Source organism: Setaria viridis, chromosome 1, assembly GCF_005286985.2.
Source record: "Setaria viridis chromosome 1, Setaria_viridis_v4.0, whole genome shotgun sequence".
Lineage (NCBI taxonomy): Eukaryota > Viridiplantae > Streptophyta > Magnoliopsida > Poales > Poaceae > Setaria > Setaria viridis.
Window position 1 is genome coordinate 11,927,149 of NC_048263.2, and position 21,629 is coordinate 11,948,777.

General features: G+C 48.4%; 1 protein-coding gene across 1 annotated transcript; it reads right to left on the bottom strand.

The window, feature by feature from the left end:
* Positions 1-18,042: 18,042 nt before the first annotated feature.
* Positions 18,043-20,789, bottom strand: LOC117865571 (GDSL esterase/lipase 7). The gene is made up of 5 exons (XM_034749799.2): positions 20,424-20,789; positions 20,174-20,331; positions 19,729-19,968; positions 18,654-18,909; positions 18,043-18,572 (listed from the first exon to the last, which is right to left on the bottom strand). The coding sequence occupies exons 1-5, from the start codon at positions 20,698-20,700 to the stop codon at positions 18,343-18,345; spliced, it is 1,161 nt and encodes a 386-aa protein (XP_034605690.1). The 5' UTR covers positions 20,701-20,789; the 3' UTR covers positions 18,043-18,342.
* Between the last annotated feature and the right edge of the window lie 840 nt (positions 20,790-21,629).

Consider the following 21,629-nt stretch of genomic DNA (forward strand, 5'->3'; position numbering starts at 1 on the left):
TCGTACTTTACCTTCAAGTCGACGACTTCGCCAATACTTCTTTCTTTCACGAGTTCGTACGGGTTGGCAGGACTGCATCGACAATACTTCTTTCTAGTTTTATCACCAGTTATCCAGCTTGAGATTGGAACTGTCGGCTTTATCACTGTTCTTTTATCAATCATCGCATAGCCGATTAGATCTATTTCAAGTGTTGCCTTTGTACCTTTGTCTAGTTTACTCTAGTAGTTTTTTTCGCAATCGCTACGTGATTGTCGGCTGTATCATAGCCGATCATCCTTATATAGCAAATCGGCCGATTTGCTGATACGCTTTTCGAGACAAATCGGAACCTTAGCCGATCGGAGCCCCTGGAACTTGACACGTTTTCTTCCTTGCCAATCAACAGGTTAGATTGGCTAGCACGCCGCGTGAACCGCACCAGTGCGATCACCTGAACAGGAGCTAAGCAGATTCTCTCGGGTCGTGTGTCCGACGCTGAGGGTCAATCGGCTGACTTTTAGTGCCAACACACTTTTGGCATGCCCAGTGGGACCACCTCAACATCCAGCATGTCAAAGGCCGCCGAAGTCTCCGAAGACAATCTCATCGAGGTTACGGAGGCAGATCTCAAGGACGACCAGAAATAAGAATTGGCAAAACACCTAGAAGACTACAAGAAGGTATACCTGCAATCTTTCAGTCGTACCAGGAGTAGGGAGGCCATCAAAAAAGCTCCTCTTCCAACTCCCCGCCAGATCACTATTGCTGAGGACTCGGGCAAGATGTCCGACATGATTCAACAGTCCGTTTATCAGGCTTTCATCGACCAATCACCGGTGATGACCAACACGGTGTACAATGCCGTCATCAGTTCCCTGGCCAACGAGGTAGCTCATGGATATCAGGGGCCAGCGTACGCCCCGCCCATTACAGCCCCAGTCAGGAGCTTACCAAGCACATCTCACTCGGCTCCTCAACCGACACCGACGCAACACGGAGGACACAACACTTCACTGCCTTCAATGCCTTTGGGATACAGCAGTGCACCATGCTTTCAGTCACAAGCACCTCCTCAGCCTGCCCAGATTTCTTCCGTGCAGTCATTGCCCTCAAACTCAGTGCCTTGGGGGGCACCAACAGCGGCAGCTGTCCCGGACCCATCGGCCAGTTACGGAGGCTCTCCGATCCAGGCGCTGTTCCAATCGGCTATCCGACCAATGGTCCCACAGTATCAGCCGGCCACGTCAGAAATCAGCAGGGGGGCAGATGCTATAGAAGCTCTCAGAAGTGCGGCGCCGATGATGCTGTACGATGGGATGGCGGATTCGCTACGCCACCAACTGTCAACCGCTCAGCCGACCACGTTACCGCAGAATCCGCCGCACGCTTTGATTCATCATCCGGTCATCCCGCCACCGATCCACCAACATGTGCCGATTCCCCAACCAGTTGTTCATCAGCAGCAAGTGGACTGGACGGCAAGGATAGCGGAGATGATTCAAGATAAATTTGGGTTGAAGCCGAAGGTACAAACCTACACGTACAAAATGCCATACCCACCTGCCTACGATCTACTGTCATTTCCCCATTGGTACAAAGTTCTTGACTTCACCAAGTTTTCGGGGCTGGATGACACCTCAACTGTGGAGCACGTAAACAGGTTCATCATCCAATGCGGGGAGGCCACCACACAGGATGCTCTGCGGGTACATCTGTTCTCATCGTCCCTGTCCGGGTCGGCTTTCCAGTGGTTCACTACACTACCACCCAATTCCATCGTTACTTGGGCCGACCTGGAGAAGAAGTTCCACAAATACTTCTACGCGGGAGTCCACGAGATGAAGCTCTCAGATTTGACCAGCCTCAGGCAGAGGAGCGACGAGCCAGTGACCAATTATGTGCAGAGGTTCAGAGAAGTCAGAAACAAATGCTACACCCTAGTCCTGACCGACGCGCAGTTGGCCGATATCGCCTTCCAAGGTCTCCTGCCACACATCAAAGAGAAGTACACTTCCCAGGAGTTCGAGAGCCTGAGTCAGATCGTTCACCGATTGGCCGGTCAAGAAGTACAACCTTTTGATCAGCGGACGAATTTTCAGAGGAAGGTGGCGTACTTGGAGGGATCTGAATCTGAGGAAGCGGAGATCAGCCTAGCAGAATGGATCAAAGGGAAGAAGCCAACATCATGTCCTTTCGGGAAGAAAGAGCCAGAAGCGTTCGGTTTTGACACGTCCAAGGCTGACAAAATTTTCGACTTGCTTCTCCAGGAGGGGCAGATCAAGCCCTCGCCTTACCATACCATTCCATCAGCCGAGCAACTCAAAAAGATGAAATACTGCAAGTGGCACAATGCCACATCTCACGACACGAACGAGTGCAAAATCTTCCATCAACAGATACAGTCGGCCATTGAGTAAGGCAGACTCAAATTCAAAATCCCGGCAAAGCCAGCAAAGCCGATGAAGATCGATCAGCATCCCTTCCCCACTAACATGGTTGACACGGGAAGGAACATGATCCAAACCAAAGTGCTTACGTCGGAATCGGCCAAGAAAAGCGGAGCTGTGGACCCCAGGAATCAGGCTACGGTTGAAGATGTCAAGGGGAAGAGACAGGTTGACGACGAGGGTGAAGGATCAGAAAGACCACGCAGACCTATTACCTCCCAATTCTTGCTCAACAAATATCAGCGGCAGCAGAAAAGATCGAGATATCGCGAAGAAATAATGCGACGACACGAAGATCATTGGCGATGTCCGTTCTTCGTCCACTGCTGGGAAAATAACCTCAGGTTGCCATCGGCCGATAATTGCCCCAAGTGCAGCGGTCCATATCACGGCAATCGCCCGTTCAAGAGGTCACGCTCCAGAGACAGAGGATCAGAGCCGATCAGCAGAAACTGGCGCGAGCAAGAGGATCGGCGCCTTTCGGTGCATGATCGGCTGGGGGGCAGAGTTGACCGGTATGATCGGCCAAGGGGTAGATTTGAATAGTATGATCGGTCAGGAGGTAGGATTGACCAGCACAAGCGACTGGGGGGCAGGGCCAGCGCACACGATCAGCTAGAGGAGATGGCTGATGCCAGGGTGTTAGATGAAAACCCTCTAGGATGGGAACCGGACTTGGAGCGCGCCAGACCGCCGGCCAAACCGGTGAACCCCAGGTGGTGTCCCGATGGATTGACCAAATCCCAAAAATGAAGGATCCAACGTCTGCGCCAATGGGAACAACAAGAAGAAGAGCAGAGGCAGATGGTGGATAAGAAGGATGATAGGTCTCGAGTCTGGCGTCCCAAAAGAAACAACAATGAAGAAAGCGACAATCAGGAATCGGTAGCTGACGTCAGCATGGTGTTCATCTTGCCGATGGAGTTCATGGCTCCCGCCGATCGGGACGACACGACAGGGATGGAGGAACAGATGGCGCAACTAGCTTTGGAGCCAATGACAGCCACTTTTGAGAAGCCTGAAGATGAAAAACGGCAACATCTCAAGGCACTGTTCCTCAAAGGACACATCAACGGTCGACCTGTCACCAGGCTACTAGTAGATGGAGGCGCTGCAGTCAACATCATGCCGTATGCCATGTTCCGGAAACTGGGCAAGAGCGACGAAGATCTAACCAAGACGGACATGATGCTCAAGGACTTCGAAGGCAACGTGTCTCCCGCCCGCGGGGGACTCTGCGTCGACCTCACCATCGGCAGTAAGACCCTTCCCACTACTTTCTTTATTATTAATGGCAAAGGTCCTACAATATGTTGCTCGATCGCGATTGGATACACGCAAATTGCTACGTCCCATCTACAATGCATTAATGCCTCGCACAATGGGTCGGCGACAACATCGAAATAGTCACCGCCGATTCCGCCTACAGTGTTGTTGCGGTCGATACGCAACAGTGGAGCTACGAACACGTCAAGTGCATATCCGGTAGGACTTGGGACACCGATTTCCTGAGAGTGTCCGATTTTGGCCTGCGGCCGATCCGAGCAGTCGGCTCTGAAAATTCAGATTAGATGGATCAATTCGTCCAAGAAGATGGGAAGCTGGGGTACGGGTTTACGTTGGCCGATTCATTGGAGATGGTAGATTTAGGTGATGGCACCAAACCAAGGCCAACGTACATTAGTGCTAACCTGGATTCCGAATACAAGTGTAAATTGACAAGTTTATTAAAAGAATTTAAAGATTGTTTTGCTTGGGAATACCATGAGATGCCTGGTCTAGACCGGTCCATTGTTGAACACCGGTTGCCTATAAAACCAGGATATCGGCCGTATTAACAGCCCGCACGATGATGCAATCCTAAAATTCTACCTGATATAAAGGCCGAGATTACAAGATTGATTGAAGCAAAATTTATTCGGCAGTACCGCTACGCCGAGTGGATCTCTAATATTGTACCCGTATACAAGAAAAATGGAAAGTTGCGCGTATGCATTGACTTCAGGAACCTTAATCAAGCTACGCCGATGGATGGGTATCCAATGCCAACAGCCGATGTGTTGATAGATGTCGCCGCAGGACATAAAGTCATCAGTTTTATGGACGGTAATGCTGGGTACAACCAAATATTAATGGCCGAAGAAGATATTTCAAAAGCGGCTTTCAGGTGCCCGAGCCACCTCGATTTATTCGAGTGGGTAGTAATGACCTTTGGATTAAAGAACACCAGCGCTACCTATCAACGGGCTATGAATTACATCTTCCACAAGCTCATTGGCGTCCTGGTGGAAATCTACATCGATGACGTCGTAGTCAAATCAAAAGGGCATCAAGAGCATCGGGCCGATCTGCGAGAAGTGTTGGAGTGCACGAGGAAGCATGGTTTGAAAATGAACCCGAACAAGTGTGCATTCGGCGTGTCGGCTGGACAATTCCTAGGGTTCATGGTACACTAGCGCGGAATAGAAGTCAACCGGAGGATCATAGCCGCTATCAACAAGGTAGTAGCCCCACAGAATAAAACTAAGCTGCAGTCCCTAATCGGCAAAGTCAACTTCATTAGAAGATTTATATCCAATTTGTCCGGGCGTATCCAAGCTTTCACTCCTCTATTGAAGTTAAAACCCGATCAAGAATTCGTGTGGGGAGAAGAACAGCGAAAAGCGTTGGAAGACATCAAGACTAATAGCTGTCAAGGGTCAAGTCATGACTGATTTCGTGGCCCAGCACTGTGGACCGAAAGTCGCTGTCGTTGAGCCGGTTCCATGGACTCTATACTTCGATGGTTCGTCATGTGGGGTTGGGTCAGGAATCGGCATCGTTCTCACATCGCTTCGCGGGGCAAGTTATGATTTCTCTCTGCTGATAGAAGCATCCGCAACCAATAATCAGGCGGAGTATCGAGCCGTCTTAAAAGGTATTCAGTTGTTGAGAGAGATCAAAGCTGATGCGGTGGAAATTTTTGGGGATTCCATGCTCATTGTGGATCAATTGACGGGGAGATCTGAATGCAAAGATGATGTCTTAAGAATTTACTACGAGGATTGCCTCCAACTTTTAAAGGAATTCAAGTCTGCGGTCATTGAGCATATTCCCAGAAATTACAATGAAGAGGCCAATAGGCTTGCCCAACACGCGTCCGGGTATCAGCCGATTCAAGGCGTCATGACCTTGGAACTTGCGGCTGACGATTGGCGAAAGGAGATCGCCGATTACTTGAAAGATCCATCCAAGAAAGTGGATCGGCGAATACGCTTTCAAGCCACAAAATATGTGCTACTCGAAGATGATTTATTTTACCGAACGATTAATGGAGTTCTGCTCAAATGTTTGGGAACGGAAGAAGCAAAGATCCTGATGGGAGAAATCCACGAAGGCGTGTGTGGAGCTCACCAATCGGCTCATAAAATGAAGTGGATGATTAGAAATAATGGATACTATTGGCCGACGATACTCGAAGACTGCTTTAAATATTATAAAGGGTGTCAGGACTGTCAGAAGTTTGGCAACGTGCAATGTGCGCCAGCATCGGCTATGAATCTGATAATCAAACCATGGCCGTTTAGGGGTTGGGGAATAGACCTCATCAGACAAATTTATCCTCCATCAAGCAAGGGACACAAGTTTATATTAGTAGCCACTGACTACTTTACCAAATGGGTGGAGGCGATTCCGTTGAAGGCCGTAACACGTAACATCGGCCGCCATGGTCGATTTCGTAAGAGACCACATCATTTATCGGTTCGGTATCCCTCAAACCATCACAACTGATCAAGGAACGATGTTCACTTCGGGAGAGTTCGAGGAGTTCACTGCCGATATGGGAATTAAGTTGTTGAATTCTTCTCCGTATTATGCTCAAGCTAACGGCCAAGCCGAATCGTCCAATAAGGGGATAATCAAGCTGATCAAGAGGAAGATAGAGGAACAACCTAAAAAGTGGCACTTATGTTTAGCCGAAGCTTTATGGGCTTACAGGATGGCCTGCCACGGGGCCACTAAAATATATCCTTATCAATTGGTATATGGTCACGAGGCGGTATTGCCTTAGGAATTAAGGACGGGGTCAAGGCGCACATCACTTCAAGATCAGTTGACGGCTGATGATTATTTCCTCCTCATGAAGGAAGAGCTAGACGATCTGGTAGGTCAACGATTGAGGGCCCTGATCAGCATAGAAGAAAACAAGAAGAGGGTGGCCAGGTGGTACGATAAGAAGGTCAAGGTCAAATAATTCTCCCAAGGAGATTTGGTATGGAAGTTGGTGTTGCCGATAGGGTCTAAGGATCCCAAGTTTGGGAAATGGTCGTCCACTTGGGAAGGGTCGTATAAAATCGGCCGATGCGCTCCGGGAAATGCATATATACTGGAAACGATCGAAGGAGAGGAGTTCACAAGGGCTTTGAACGGAAGATATTTGAAGAGGTACTATCCTAGTATATGGGTCGATGCATAACTAACAATAGGGTGCATCAAGATGACGTGGCCAACTCCTATTGACTCCTGTTGGTATAGCCGATGCAAAGATAAACATCGCCTTAAGGACGAAACATTTGATAAATATGGCCGATTGATTATTCGGAACAAATGACAGGGTACATGGCCGACACGGTACAAGTCGCCCTTAGAACAAAAGGCACCAACACATCTATTGACCACGCTTTTTCTTAATCTCCCTCTCGATCCGACCTAATTCTATCAAGAGGCGGATGCTCTTTTCCTCCAGGTCCTCCATCGTGGCTTCAACCTCGATTTGACGAGGAAGGGGGTGGCTCCTGTCAAGAGGTGGCTGGGACGTTCCCGCTGCAGCGTCTTCAAGGGCTACCGGACGAGGGAGTGGATGACTCCTTTCAGTTGGTGGCCGCCTGGAGCAGTTGGTGTTGATATGGTCCCAGATCTTCTGGACTTCAGCGGGAACATGATCCCTGAGTTCTCTGCGATGGGCCCTGATCAGATCTTTGTCTTCCTGTAACAACGGTTCATCGAAGTGCATGATCTCGATCGCCCGTTCCAAGTCAGGACTAAGGCGTCTCGGCTGAAAAATCAGCAAAAAAACTGCTCAGAGACATATTGATCAAAATGTTAGATGGGGAAACGAAGGACGGAGGAAGATTTTGTACCTGGTTGATGGAGAAGGAAGAAGACGAAGAAGACATCTTGGTGAATAGTCTGATGGTATGAACTGCTTGAGGAGAAGAGGACGAGCGATGCGAATGCCCTTAGAAACAAAGCGGGGCCTCATACTTATAGAAGGAAAAGGGGCGAGAGTTTGGTAAGACGCATCCCATCGGAGTAAAAGGGGTAATAAATGAAAAGCCACCATGAAGGACGGTTCAGGATCGGATCCACACGTCAATGGTCAAAAGACATTAATGTTTTTACTGGGCATCTAGTGCTTTTACAGTTCATCCAAGGAGGGCATTAATAGCCACAATCGCTCACTGTCTAACCTGATCGGCCGAGTCTAAAGTCCTCTGGTCATCAACAGCCGATCCAAGGAGTTCTGGCATATGGCGATGGAGCTTGATTGCTTCGGGGGCCAGGCTCTGCCTCTCTTGCTTCAGTTTGGCGATAACAGAAGGAAGATCTTGGAGTCTTTTCTCTTCTACGGCTATGGCTTTGGTCACCTGCTCCATGTCCTTGGCAAGTTCTGTCCGTCGATGTTTGAGACGATCTATGGCACCAACGATGTCTGGGCGAGAATTTTCAAGGAAGCTAATTCGATGATGCACTTCTTGAGCCCGATGCCTATAGGAGTCCTCCTCTTCACGAGCTTTCGCTAACTTGGCACGATCAGCCATGTGGCGCAAGGCCCTGAACACCGGAACCCGCATTGACTCAATGTATGCGGGGGGTGCCAGAGCTTCTTCTACCTCTTCGGGAACTCGACCTCTAATTTCGCTAAGAAGTTGCCGAATCGGCGAAGCGTCTTCCACTAATCGGCCAATGTCGTCTTGGAGGAGGGTCCGTATGCTCTCAAGCTTGGCATAGACATCATCGGGAATCGAGCTCAGTGTAATTTGGCGCGAGGCAACCTCCTCATCATCAGAAAGAGCGATTGTGAAAGAGAAGAGACTATTATTGGAGGTATCTTGTTCCTGCGAAAGAATAAAAAATAATAAATACCGATTAGCCAACGGTAATGGGAAATTGGCCGATTCGGGTGACAAGTCTCTTACCTCTTTGAGGCGGATTTCTTCTGCTTGCGTCGGCGGGAGTGTTACCCTCGGCTCGGGAACTGGCGTGACGGGTTCATCAGAGGAAGAAGATTCGATGATTATTGGTCCCTTGCTCGGGCCGGCCTCCTGGAAAGGTACGAGCAGCAGATTTTTATAAGTGTAATACAAACAATTAAGTCTGACGGCATACGATGACTGCCATACCTCTGCGAGTCGCCTGACCGATGGTTGTTGGAAAGGTACAATTGATGTGTCCAAGGTAATCTGCATCAAAATCGGTTAGCTTTTGGTTAAGTATCAAAAATTGAGTTAAAAGATTCTCTACCTCTGTGGGATGAATTACTGGTGCTCCGATTTCTGCTTGGGGTGTGGCCGATTGCTGCGAGGACTGCACTGGGGCGGTTTGCGCGGCCTGGCAGAAAGGAGAGGTTACTATCGACAGAATACTTAGAAGGATGTGGAGTATGCGGAGTTACCTGAACAGCTTCTACTAGCAGTGATGCAGCAGCCGCTCCTGCTTCTGTAGCAGCTTGGGGGTCAACTTCTTCAATGACTGGAAGAATCAGCGCAGCTAAAGATTCAACTGATGCCATCGCCGACTGATCGGACGATTCCGTGCGGGCGCGCACTCGGCGGCTCGTCTTCTTTAAGGTTTTCTTCGGTGCCTGTTTCGATCGACCGGTGGTGATGTCATCAATAGTTGGGGCATGATAGCCGATGAGTGGGAATGTTGTGTATGGGTAGCAATTCTTTATCGTCCTGCCACTCCGGCTGCGCGTTGGAGGAAGTCGACTCTCGGACTGTAAAAGAAAATAAAAATTAGCGGCAAAACTTAAAAGAAAGTGATATTGAGATCGGCTGAGAAGGGAGCACGTACCGCTGCATTTGGGTCGATGTTCTCGGGATCAAGATCATTGCAGTATGTCGTAGAGGATGCACAAAAGAGATGCTGCTTCCATTCTGCCCACCGTAGTTTGAATTGTTGGACGGCAAAAGGTGCCACTATCCAATTGGTCAGGTCAATGGTACTGGAATCAGGCACCAAGTCGCACAGCCAATTGTACTCAAGGCCTTTAGTGAGCTCATCTCGGAATTTTTCACAGCCGGCGAAGTAAACTTGAATCGGCAGCTAACCAAGGCCGAATTGCCGTGCTGTAACTGATGGGTTGTAAAACTCATAAGTTGGGGTATCCTTCCCCGAGAAAAAGTTCGCCGGTAAGATCCCTGGCTTGATCAAGGTGTCTGTGAGATCATTGTCAAAGGTGTTGGACGTCGAGTCATAACAGAAGGGGAGCTCAAAAAGCGGCTTTGTTCTCTGGTATGGGTACCAACTGGTAGTTTCTTCACTAAAGTCATTGTAAAAGCATCTGAAATATTCGGCTGTCTGAGTAACGGTGAACTGACAACCAGGGTAGGCTGAGGCTGCTTCGCCGAAAGAGGTGCATCGGCGCCTTACAGTGGGGTTTTCTTCTGATTCAATGTTCGGGAATGCCATGTTCTCTATGCGCTTCTAGGAGATCTTGCTGTGGCGGAACCGCCCAAGTTAACCTGACTAAAATGCATTGGAGTCGCCTGACACGCGATTATGCACTTTAAGCAAGTTAGCTTGGTCGACCGTCGAATTTCATCCGATAAACCACATAAACAGGATCGAGAAGCATCGCTCACGCGAAGGTGAGTAGCACAGAGGTTACAACATTCCACCAAGACAACATAGTTCAACAATTTATTACATCAGAGTTTTTGAAATTCAGACCGAAATTTGCATGGGTCGAAGTCAAAGGAAAACAGTGGAAACTAAACGTCAATACATGACATCACGACGGAGCCGATCATGACATCAAAAATTCCTTCCTTCGCCATCCGAGGAAGGATCCAACTCGATGGTCCAGCCTGGGGGAAGCTGGGTCAGCCAAGTGGTACCCGCAACCAAACTATTGACATTACCTGAAAAAGATTAGCCACAACAAGGCTGAGCAACTAGTACTCAGCAAGACTGACCCGCCGGGTGAAAAGCTCTACCAAGACCTAGACATGCAAGGCTTTCTAGCTCTGGGGTTTTCTTGCCAAAAGCGTCTAAAGTTAGTCCTTACTTTCAACATTTTAGCTCATGTTCTACGTTCTTTATCTAGTCTAGATTAGCAACTTATACTAAACAAGCATAATTTCCAAGCAAGTACTTAACAAGCATCATCTTAAGCTCATATTCATGTTCCATCTTTACTCAGTGCGGAATAGCGATCAAGTAGTCCCAAACTGTGAGAGGCAGACGAATCGATTCGAATTTATTAACCATGCATGGCAAACCTAATCTCACGACATCCGCGCACCACGAAGGGTCGCTTCATTTGTCAGCCGTCCCCATCGATCCCTTAGGCACGTGTCAGGGCCAACTTCCTTTGGCATGCAATGCTCCACAGTCCCGGCCTATTGCTGCACTGTGACCACACTTGCACCCACATGATGCACCATGGGAACGACGTTCCAAGGACAGCCGGAGGGTATGCCACGCCCCAGTTCAATCAGGTACTAGGCTTCCCCATCCCATACTAGGTATGAGATTAGTACTTTCAAACACTTGATCACGAACGCCGACACGTTTCGACCTTAGTTCATTTTCATTTAGACAGATGGGGCAATCCACCAAGTATCGAACACAAGCCTGACCCCGTCCGTCGTCCTTATAGTTGCGACATAACTGAAACATTCAACTCCTATAACTCGCGAGTGATAGGAGATCACTCGACTTTTACCAAAACCTATTAAGCAATGCAACTACTCGGCCTTAGCAACTAGTATTCAAAAACAAGGTACTAAGTTTATGCATCTAAGTTCCATTACAACTCCTCGAAACGTAAATGCGCAATCAAGTAATCAAAAATTGCATGAACTCAAGATAGGAATTTATGCTCCGGGGCTTGCCTTCAGGAAAAGCTTGCGGGTCTTCGGGGTCTTGCTCTGGTTCGGGCTCTCCTTCAAAGGGATGCAGTTCCTCGGCGGGGTCTTCTTCCGGTGCCGGGTGAAGCTCGTACGTTCCGTCGGCGAGATTCAACTCTACACGGAAATGCAATGCAGGGGTTAAACATTTTAGATGGTTATTTGAACACACTCATGTTTTAACACGGACACTTGTAGCAAAGCTACAGGAAAGGTGGGGGAGTTCAACTTCTGTTGGTGGAGAACAGGATGAGAGGGTCGAGTTGGGAGAAACTTAGGGTCTGACCCTTAGGTTTAAGGAAAAACCAAACCGAGGTCCTCAGACTCAACACAGAGGAATCCCCAAAAATATTTCACCGATACCCTCGGGTCAAAGAAAAAGTTACAGCCGAGCCCTCGGGCGAGGCGGAGAAAGGTCGGCGAACTGATAGGGTCGACGAGGCGAAAGGAAGAAGGTCGGGCGAGACAAAAAGAAAAGGGGTCGGGCAAACCGAAACAAAGGGGTCGGGCGAACCGAAACAAAGGGGTCGGGCTAAACGAAAAGGGAGGGGTCAGGCGAGACGAAAAGGAAGGGTCGGGCGAGATGAAAAGGAAGGGTCGGGCGAGCCAAACAGGGAGGTTAAGTAGCTTACCTCCAGGTCTACCGGTGAAGCCTTGGGGTCGAAGGAGTAGACTTGGGCGGAAGGTTGTACGCACTAAGGCTTGGTGACAGCGAGGCTTCGACGGTGCTCCTACGGTGGCGGAGCTTCTGGTGGATCACTGGCAAACTCTCTAGTACCGCGCGGAGGAACAGGCAGCTGGTGGGTTGGGAGAAGCGGCTTGAGGGTGGCGGCGAAGTCGTCGGAGTGTGGGGGTGGCGCAAGGGGATGAGCTCCACGGAAGCTCAGCGGCGGCGCGGGGAGAAAGCGGCGGCTCAGAAGAGAAAGCGGTGGCGCAAGTGCGGCGGTGGCAAAGGGGTGGCGTTGCCGGTGAGGGGGTTCCTTTTATAGGGTCGGGGTGGCACGGAGGGTCGAGGCGGGGCTCCGGTGGGGAAAGGATAAGGCCGGGAGCGGCGAATGCGCGGGCAAGGCGGCCATTGGCCGGTGACGCCATTGGGCAGAGGAGGCGGAGCTCCGGGTGGTCTTCGGCGGCGATTGGCCTTGGGCGGCACGCGTCTGGGGCTTCCGGTCGGTCGGGCGGGCGAGGCGGAAGGGCTACCGTGGGAGTTGGGCGAGCGGGCGGAGGCGCGGGACATCGAGGGCGTGCCAGCTTTCTCAGCGGATGGGCGGAACAGGGTTGGCAGAGCAGAGCCGTGGCAAGCGGAAGGCAGCACGCGCACGGCCGGCGGTTGGCTAGCCCGGCGTTCGCTCCGTCCTGTCGCAGGCGCGGGTTGGGCGTCGTGGCTCTCGTCCTGTCGCTATCACGCTGGTGATAGGGCGCCAGCGAGCTGCCGGTGGCCGGCGGCCACGCGGCGCGCGGCGCGCGAGCGAACGTGCTCTGGCGCGCGGGCGTCGAGGCCCCCTTTCGGGCAGTAAGCCCGGCCAGCTTTGGAGCGATCCTCCTCCGAATCTTTCAACACAACTTCCGAAACTCCCGTAAACAAACTTGTTCAACACTGATCGCTCTTCAAACTTTGTTTAAGGTGTCGGTTTTGATTGTGAGTGGATTCGAAGATATTTTACGCCAAAGTTAGCCAAAAATCTGGAATTTCAGACTTAGGATTTAAGGCATCCGGGGTGAGTTGACTGGTTTACCTCACTTTGACCAGGATTTTGATCAAGTTCGGGTCCGATTTGGATCTGAGTCAGTGTAACAAAGTTGGAACACACTCGAGGTACTACAACTTTCATTAAGTCTCTGACTCGAGTTTAGATAGGGAAACGGGAGATGAAAGCTTGCAAGATGAAGGAAAACTCGAATTCTAGGACTTCAGAGATTTTCAGGGTCCTTTAGAAAAACCAGCTTTGGTTGTTGTTTTTGACTTCCTTCCACTCCAAATTAGTCAAAGTGCCTTTAACAAAAGTTGTTGGAATTAAAAAGTTTCACAACTCTTATTTGGGCAGAAACTTAAGTTTGTATATAAAATTTTCAAGCTTTAATTCAAACTCCAAAAAGAGCTTCTTAGGTTTATAAAGGTCATTTCACTTCTTAACTTAGGGATTTGATTTATCACTGGTTTATAGTTAAAAGTACTTAATTTGGGTAGAGTTGTTACACTTGCTCATGTATAAATTGAGCCAGACGGTGATGAACCACCGGGAGCCACCTGGGTTTCCAATCGGCTCTCCCTTTGACAGTTTGACGCTGATTTGGTGCAACATGTGATAGGCTGATCCTAGTAGATGTTTCCCGAGAGGGACGGCGGCTCCTCTTGATAGGGCTTCGGCCAGAGCCTGTGTATTGGAAGAAGGGCCGACTGCTCTGCCACAGAAGAGATGTTTCATTAGCCACATCATCAAGAAGGCCGTGTATTCTCTCTCTGAGATTGTCCCGGTCTTCATGTTGTTTTTGATGTACCCCTTCCACCCGCCGATTCCCTTTGTTTCCAGCCGATGGGTCAGTTTGACCAGATAATTGAAAGAGGCATTGGGGGAAGAGATGTCAAGGCCGGTCAACATCACAACATCGGCCAAAGTTGGGGTCATGGGTCCGTGCCTGAAGAGGAATGTGTTGAGAGCGTCAGACCAGAAGTAGGAGGCTGCTATCACAAAGGGTTCGTTTCTCTCCATCTGGGACAAAGAAAGATTGATGCACTGGCCGATTTTTTGTTTATCCCATTGAACTCTCTTGGAGTTGGCCATTCTTTGGTACCATTCTTTCCAGCCGGGAGTTTCATTCGGCCAAGATCTAAAAGTGCCCGACCAATGGTCCAAATTCATAGGCGATTGCTTAAACAGAATTCTATGGGTTTCTAAATTAATCATATCGGTTGGGTCTGGGATCCCCATAGGACCTAAGCAGATGAGGCCAGGAGCTTCGGAAAGGCGAATGGTGATTTGGTGTCTGACCGCCTAAAAAAGGTAAAAAGGGAAGAACTAAGAACGGATCTAAAAGATGCGTGGACAGTAAAAAGGAGAAGGTTTCGGAATGCTTATCTCTGGGATGAAGCTCATTGTCACTGAAGGGATCACCGGTGGAGCCGCCGTCATCGATGAGGTTACCGGCGGGGCTTCTATTGCCGATGGATCTACTACCGCCACTGATGGAGCTACCGACGGAGCTTCCGTTGCTGGTGGATTTGCCGATGGCGCCGCCATTGAGGGGATGAAGTGAAATGTGGATGAGAGGAAGATCGCCGGAGGGTGCAGTTGGAAGCTAAAAGGGCGATGGGAGAAGATGGATAGTGATGCGCCGGGGAGGAAGTTACTGAGCTCGTGGAGAAGAAGCGGCAGGGCATGCCAGTATTTAAGGACGGTCCGAGAGAAGAGGTAAAGGCGGGATTTTTACCGCGCCGTCTACACGAATTTCGGGGGAGCGGTTGTCTCAGGCGCCCATTTCGAAAAGATTGCAATCATCAGGTAGAAGACCGTGAAACAGAAGGAGATTTTTTGCTGCGTTTGTTTCAGAGGAGAAGTTAAAAAAGAATTTCGAAGTAAAAGTCATGTTTTACTCCAAAATTGGGGGCATGTGTTGACACCAGATTTTGACACGTATAGGATCGGCGTCAAGGGAGGAAAGGATTGGCCGATACGGTGGATTAAAAGGTTACGATTGGGAATCGGCCGATTGGTGCTACAGTTGGGAATCGGCCGATTGGCGCTGCAAGTGTTTTGGCAGACGGAGTTGGTGGAGATCGGCCGATTGGAAGGCTGGAGCGATTGGGCCAATGTGGGCTTAAAGTGGGTCAGAGAAAGAAGATAGAGAAAGATTGGCCCGTGGGAGTACAATAACCAACTCCGATACGAGTTGTGTTTGTAAATATTCGTTTTTGTTTAAAATTAGAGATAGATCCTAGTCGGTTAGGAAATCGGTTGTAACATGCTATAAATAGCCATCTTTAGAGATTTGTAAGCAACACATCAATCAATACAAACAAATCTACTTTTTCATCGTACTTTACCTTCAAATCAGTGACTTCGCCAATACTTCTTTCTTTCACAAGTTCGTACGGTTTGGCAGGGCTGCATTGATACAATCTCCGGCCGATTCTATAAGTTCCATTTATCGAGTAATATCTAAGCTTTAACTTCGGGCGCATCGGTGTCGTTTTGTTTAGATTTATTCACTAGTTATCGATATTTACTAGAATTGTAGGTTTTATCTATCATTCTAGTTTTATCACCAGTTATCCAACTTGAGATTGGAACAGTTGGCTTTATCACTGTTCTTTTATCAATCATCACATAGCCGATTAGATCTATTTCAAGTGTTGCCTTTGTAGCTTTGTCTAGTTTACTCTAGTAGTTTTGTTCGCAATCGCTACGTGATTGTCGGCTGTATCATAGCCGATCATCCTTATATAGCAAATCGACCGATTCGCTGATACGCTTTTCGAGACAGATCGGAACCTTAGCTGATCGGAGCCCCTGGAATTTGACACGTTTTCTTCCTTGCCAATCAACAAGTCAGATTGGCTGGCACGCCGCGCGAACCGCACCAGGGCAATCACCCGAACAGGAGCTAAGCAGATTCTCCCGGGTCGTGTGTCCGACGCTGAGGGTCAATCGGCTGACTTTTAGCGCCAACACATAATCATTCGAGCTAATACTTTGTCTAGCATGTACCTTGTAGGTTTTCTAGGTCTCAAGAATGCAAACCAAATCATGGCAAGGTCCAACTGATGGTATTCTAGACCATCCAAGTGACGGTATCTTTGGTGCTTGCTTTGGATGAGTTAAAAGGAAAAATGCACGGATGTTCCGATGACCCACCAAAGCAAGCGTCGGACTAACCATCGGAGCAATTGGTACGACGGGAAAATAGGGAAAAATCTCGAGTGCGCCTGATGATCCGATGGGGGTTATTTTACCAGCGTCGGAGCAATTCGATGAGGAGGCAAAGAAACCCTATAGCACCGGATGTTCCGATGCCCTGTATAGTTGACCGTCGGACGAAGCATAATTACTTTGAAATCACACAGAAGGTTTTGGCTAGAATGTCTTCAGCACCGGATGATCCGACTGCGTCATCGGAGGAAGCGTCGGAGCAATTACGTCAGGGGATCCAACGGCTATGTGACGTGGCTAGTGGCACCAGATGATCCGATGAGGGCATCGGATAAAGCGTCGGATGAATTTCTAGAGAATTTGGGCGTGGGAGTCCAACGGCTAGTTGCACCGGATGTTCTGATGCAAGCCAAAAATAGGCTATTAGAACATCCAATGGTATACTTTTTCACTAGCCGTTGGAACAGCGGCTCTTTAAGCCCTTGGGGCTATTTAAACCCCCACCACTCGTCCACTTAGAGTTACTGGAGTGTTCAGGGATGTATTGAAGACCAAGACTCATCAAGAACACATCCATGCCACCAAAAATGCTTAAGTGATCCATCAAAGGTTTAACACAAGCTTAAGAGAGTGATTAGTGCTGGGATAGGCCTAGAGAGGAGTGAGTGCAAGGTGTGCCGACCTTGTGATCAGGTTCTAGAGTGAACCACCGCTGTACAAGAGTGAACCACCGTTGTACAAGAGGTGTGCCGGCGCCTTGGAGCCTTGGTGGCTCGCTGGCAAGTTTTCGACCCTCCGGCTTGGTGTGGAGCGGCGTCGACGACCTTGTGCGGAGGACGTGGAGACCCCCTTCCTTCATGAAGAAGTTCCTTAGTGGAAACGGCATCAAGGTGACCGAGAAACTTGGCGTGTGCCTTAGTGGCCGAGCCTTTATGGCAAGTCAAGGGGAGCCTTGGGAGAGACTTGGTGACCGGGAAGCAATACTCTTGTATGAGTGCTTCATCAAGTGGACTAGTGGTGGCTTAGTACCTGCCGATACCACGGGATAAATCATCGTATCAAGAGTTTGCTTCCCCTCATCCTAACATCTTACGTTTCCGCATTTCATACTTGGAACTTGTGTGCCTTTACTTTCTTAGTGTACAATGTTGCTGGGATTGGCTCCAGGTTGCAAAACTTGTTTTGGGATGAAGGTTCCACACTAGATCAATAATAGAATGCACTTCTTGGATAAAATGATCTAGTTTACTTACACGCAAAGTAGTGGAAGCCATAAGTTAAATTTTTAAGTTGCCTAATTCACCCCTCCCCTCTTAGGCTACGAGCACCGATTCCTTTCAACCTACAAGGACTTCTGACTCCCATGTAAACTCTGTAAGGACTCTGGCTCCCATGTAAACTCTCGAAACAAGGTTTCAGGTAAAAACTCAACAAACTTAGATCACCGAAATTATTCATCCTCATTTGAACAAGTAGGTATCAGCAAATGTTCTGGTTTGACTGTAAACGGTTGTATATTTGAAAGCACATTTTTCTGCAGAACAGTAGAAACTGCAGGGGACAATATTTTTTGTCATAATATACACAGAAACAAAAGATTTGATGTAAAAACTCAAAAAAAATTCTTTCAGCGAAACTAGTCAGCACTCCTTAGTGCCCCACTCCCGAATAACCATTGACTCATTTGATCATATCTTACCTCGTAAGAGTACCGTAACAGAGTCTGTCAGTTTGACCATATAGATCCTCTACATATGAAAGAAAAAAACAGCAACATCTACTTTGATGTAACCTGAGCTCTAAATTTGACAAGTCTATCTTCATAGATCTTTGCAATCCACAACCATGAACATTTTGGCATGACAACTCTTTCAGATTCACAACTATACATTTCTTTGAAACGTATGTGAGGCAAGTAACTTCAGATTGGTTCTATAGCTTCAGTTTTACCATCTGTTGCAAGTCCAAAGGATAGCACATCTTGGTGTGCTGACTGGACCAAACATTATCTGCCAGGATGTGGTTGACAGCATCTGTTGGGTGGAATTCATCCCACCAGACATGGCTTGACGCGTCGCTGCACGCCATTTGTGGAAGAACGCACATGATCAAGCCTCCATACTTGCCCAGCCCGCAGCAAGCATCAGTGGTGGTCACAAAACCTGCACAGTATCTCAGTCAACTGTGAGTGCTTCCCTAAGGACAGCAAGTAATCCAAACTTGCTAATGATTCATGTGCTGACCATAACGCTCACGGTTGTTTAGTATGTCCACGGACCCCTCAAAAGTATCGCAATAGCTGATCATAGAATCTGGGTGCTGGCTGATGAACTCATTGGACATGTGCCTCAGGGCATAGTTGAACTCAATCACGACATTGTTGATATAATCGATGCATTCCCCATTTTGACTGCCATACTCCTCGAGGAAATGAGGTGCGCATCCAACAGGAGGTAGGCCCATCAGTATGACCTTGCGAACATTGATGTTGTACAAATTCTGCATAAAACTTCACTGTCAGAAGAGAGCAGTAGATAATATACAATACAACTCCCATTATACAACAAGATTCACAGATGAAAAAAAACAAAAAAACAGAATTCCAGTTAATACTGAAGGTTTTATAAACATTAAGAGAAAATAAACAATCTTGGGTGTATCATTATAAACAGTATGTGTTTCAACTCTTGGGTGCCACACAATACAACTTCAAGGCATGCGCATCTTCAATCAACAAGCATCGTATGTTCTCCTTAGTACTCATCGATGGGATAAATTGGGCACAAAGAATCATGATGTATCGTAGTCAGGTCATATGAATACAGAAGGATAAATATGGAAGCGGATCCAGCAGTCAAGACTGAAGTGCAATGGAGTTAACTTTGGCTCAAGATATGGAGGGCAGTACAAATTACAAATCACTTCAGAAATATAGTGCCAGCATATCAACGAATCAAACATACCTTCAGTCCAAGACATAATCAATATCAATTATAGTTGGTTAGTCCCTAGTAAACTCAGAATAATTATTTCAATCAACTGAATTTAATCCCTTTCATGGGTTCAGAGTTTAAACTTCAGAACTGCAACAGATAAAAGGTGATTGTAGGCACAGCTCCTTGACGCATGGGACCATTTATGCCAATTGCAAGTGAAAACAATTCAAGCATCAAGATCCCTCACTATAAATAGAATAGCACCACCAAGTAAAAAGCTCTATCAGCCTAGCACACTCTAAACAAGGCAAGTAATGCTGCACTGAATAAACTAACCGGAAAATACCCTAAAAAAGAACTAACCGGAAAACAAGGAGAGCACCTTAATTTCCTGTCTCATTGTACCGACAAGGAGCTTGTTGAATTCCCAAGGGAGGTAACGCATCTGGACACCCGACACATTGCGCAGGTAGTAGTGGATGAAATCGTTGCTCCCGATGGACACAAAGAACACCGACCTCTTGAACAGGTTGGCTGCCGCCGCCTCCCCAAGAGCCAGCGACAGCTGCTCGTACGTGTCCTCGACCTGTTGCACCTGCTGGGTCAGCGACACATGCATTCCCTGCAGCACAACAAAGATTACAATCAACATCGCTCATTCAATTAAGGACCACATGAGTGAAGTGAACAAATCACGAAGCAACAACAGTATTCAGTGGTCTGCACCCGAACAGATTTGTCAACAAAATCATGGCAATGCTGCCTGCCAGATTAAGCTCAGCATCAGGTTTGTAGGGGTGATGGGATTGGAGGACACATATATATACCAGCTCAGAGCCACTACTGGAGATGATGCCGGCTGCCGCGGACGCGTAGTTGACGCCTTGGATCATCCCATCAATCTTGCCGAGGCCGGCACCGGCGGCGCCCGTGCGCATGTTCTGTTCAAGGTAGGGAGGCACGAAGGGAAGGCCCAGCCGCTCCGCTGCACATTAACATATATACCACGGCCTTGGATCATCGCATCAGTGTCGCTGAACTACAAAAGGAGGCCGCGGAGCATGCCCTTAATATTACCGAGGTAGTCGACGGGGATGCGGCCGTTGGAGAAGCGCCCCGTGGGGCGGTGCGTGTCGAAGTCCCGGCCGTAGGGCTCGCGGTCGGCGCGGGCGAGCGTGCCGAGGTAGTTGTTGGTGCCGACGTCGGCCGTGGAATCGCCGATGACGAAGAGCGCCGGGACCAGGGGCGCGGGCCGCGGGGGCGGGGACGGTGGGGGCGGCGAGGCCGCGGCGGCGGAGCAGCGGCGGGGACCGGAGAGGAACAGGAGCAGGAGAGCGAGAAGGGGCGCCGCCATTCCCGGCGCGCGCGCGGTGGCGAGTTGGCGCGCTCGGCCTCGGCGGGGTGGGACGTGGGAGAAGTGGTGGGCTCGTCAGGCTAAGCTGGGCCGGTTGGCTTGCTGGCCTGGTTGGTTGGGTCTTCTGATGCGAGCGGGTTGTTGGTCGGATTTAGTTAGGGCCCATTTTTATTTTATTTAAGATGATTGGTTAGGGGTTAGAGTTAGGTGATGTTAGAAGAGAAGCGCAGAAATGGCCAAAGATCGAAAGAATATATATCCAGGGCATGTCTTGGTCATGCCCACATATTGCAATGCATCTTTACTAATAAATTAGTATGACTTAGAGTGTAGATAGAGCCAACAATTCATTGAACACGCAACACAATTAAGGCATGTTTGTTCAATAAAGGTGTTCATACATTACATATTTTTACATGTGGAGCGGGTAGGTAAAAAGAAAAAGTGTGGCATAGCAGAGCTGTTGTATGATCAGTTGGGTTTGTAGGTCTCGTGTACAGGAAAAGTTCTACAAGATCATGTTACTATATATACACCGAATTGAATGGCGAAAAGTTATGCAATAACATATTTTTGAAATTGAATTGCAACTGTATCGAGCCAGTAGACTTAATTTCAACTTTGTATATAAAATGTAAATGAACCAATAAAGATATACAAATATTTAAGGGAATTTCCTTTGTGAAACGGACTCGGATGCTATTTGAAATGTGGCATTTGGAACACAAACAACAAAGCAAGGAATCACGTAATAAAGGAAAAATGAGGACCTTGCAATACCTAGAGAATTTATGAGGAAACCAATACACCTACAATACTAAAAAAAAGGTAATAAGAGAGATGCTATTGTTTGAAGAAACCTCCTTATGTTGGTTAGATGTTGTTTGGAGTCTATAGACCGGCTAAGACGGCTATGCATGACGATTCTC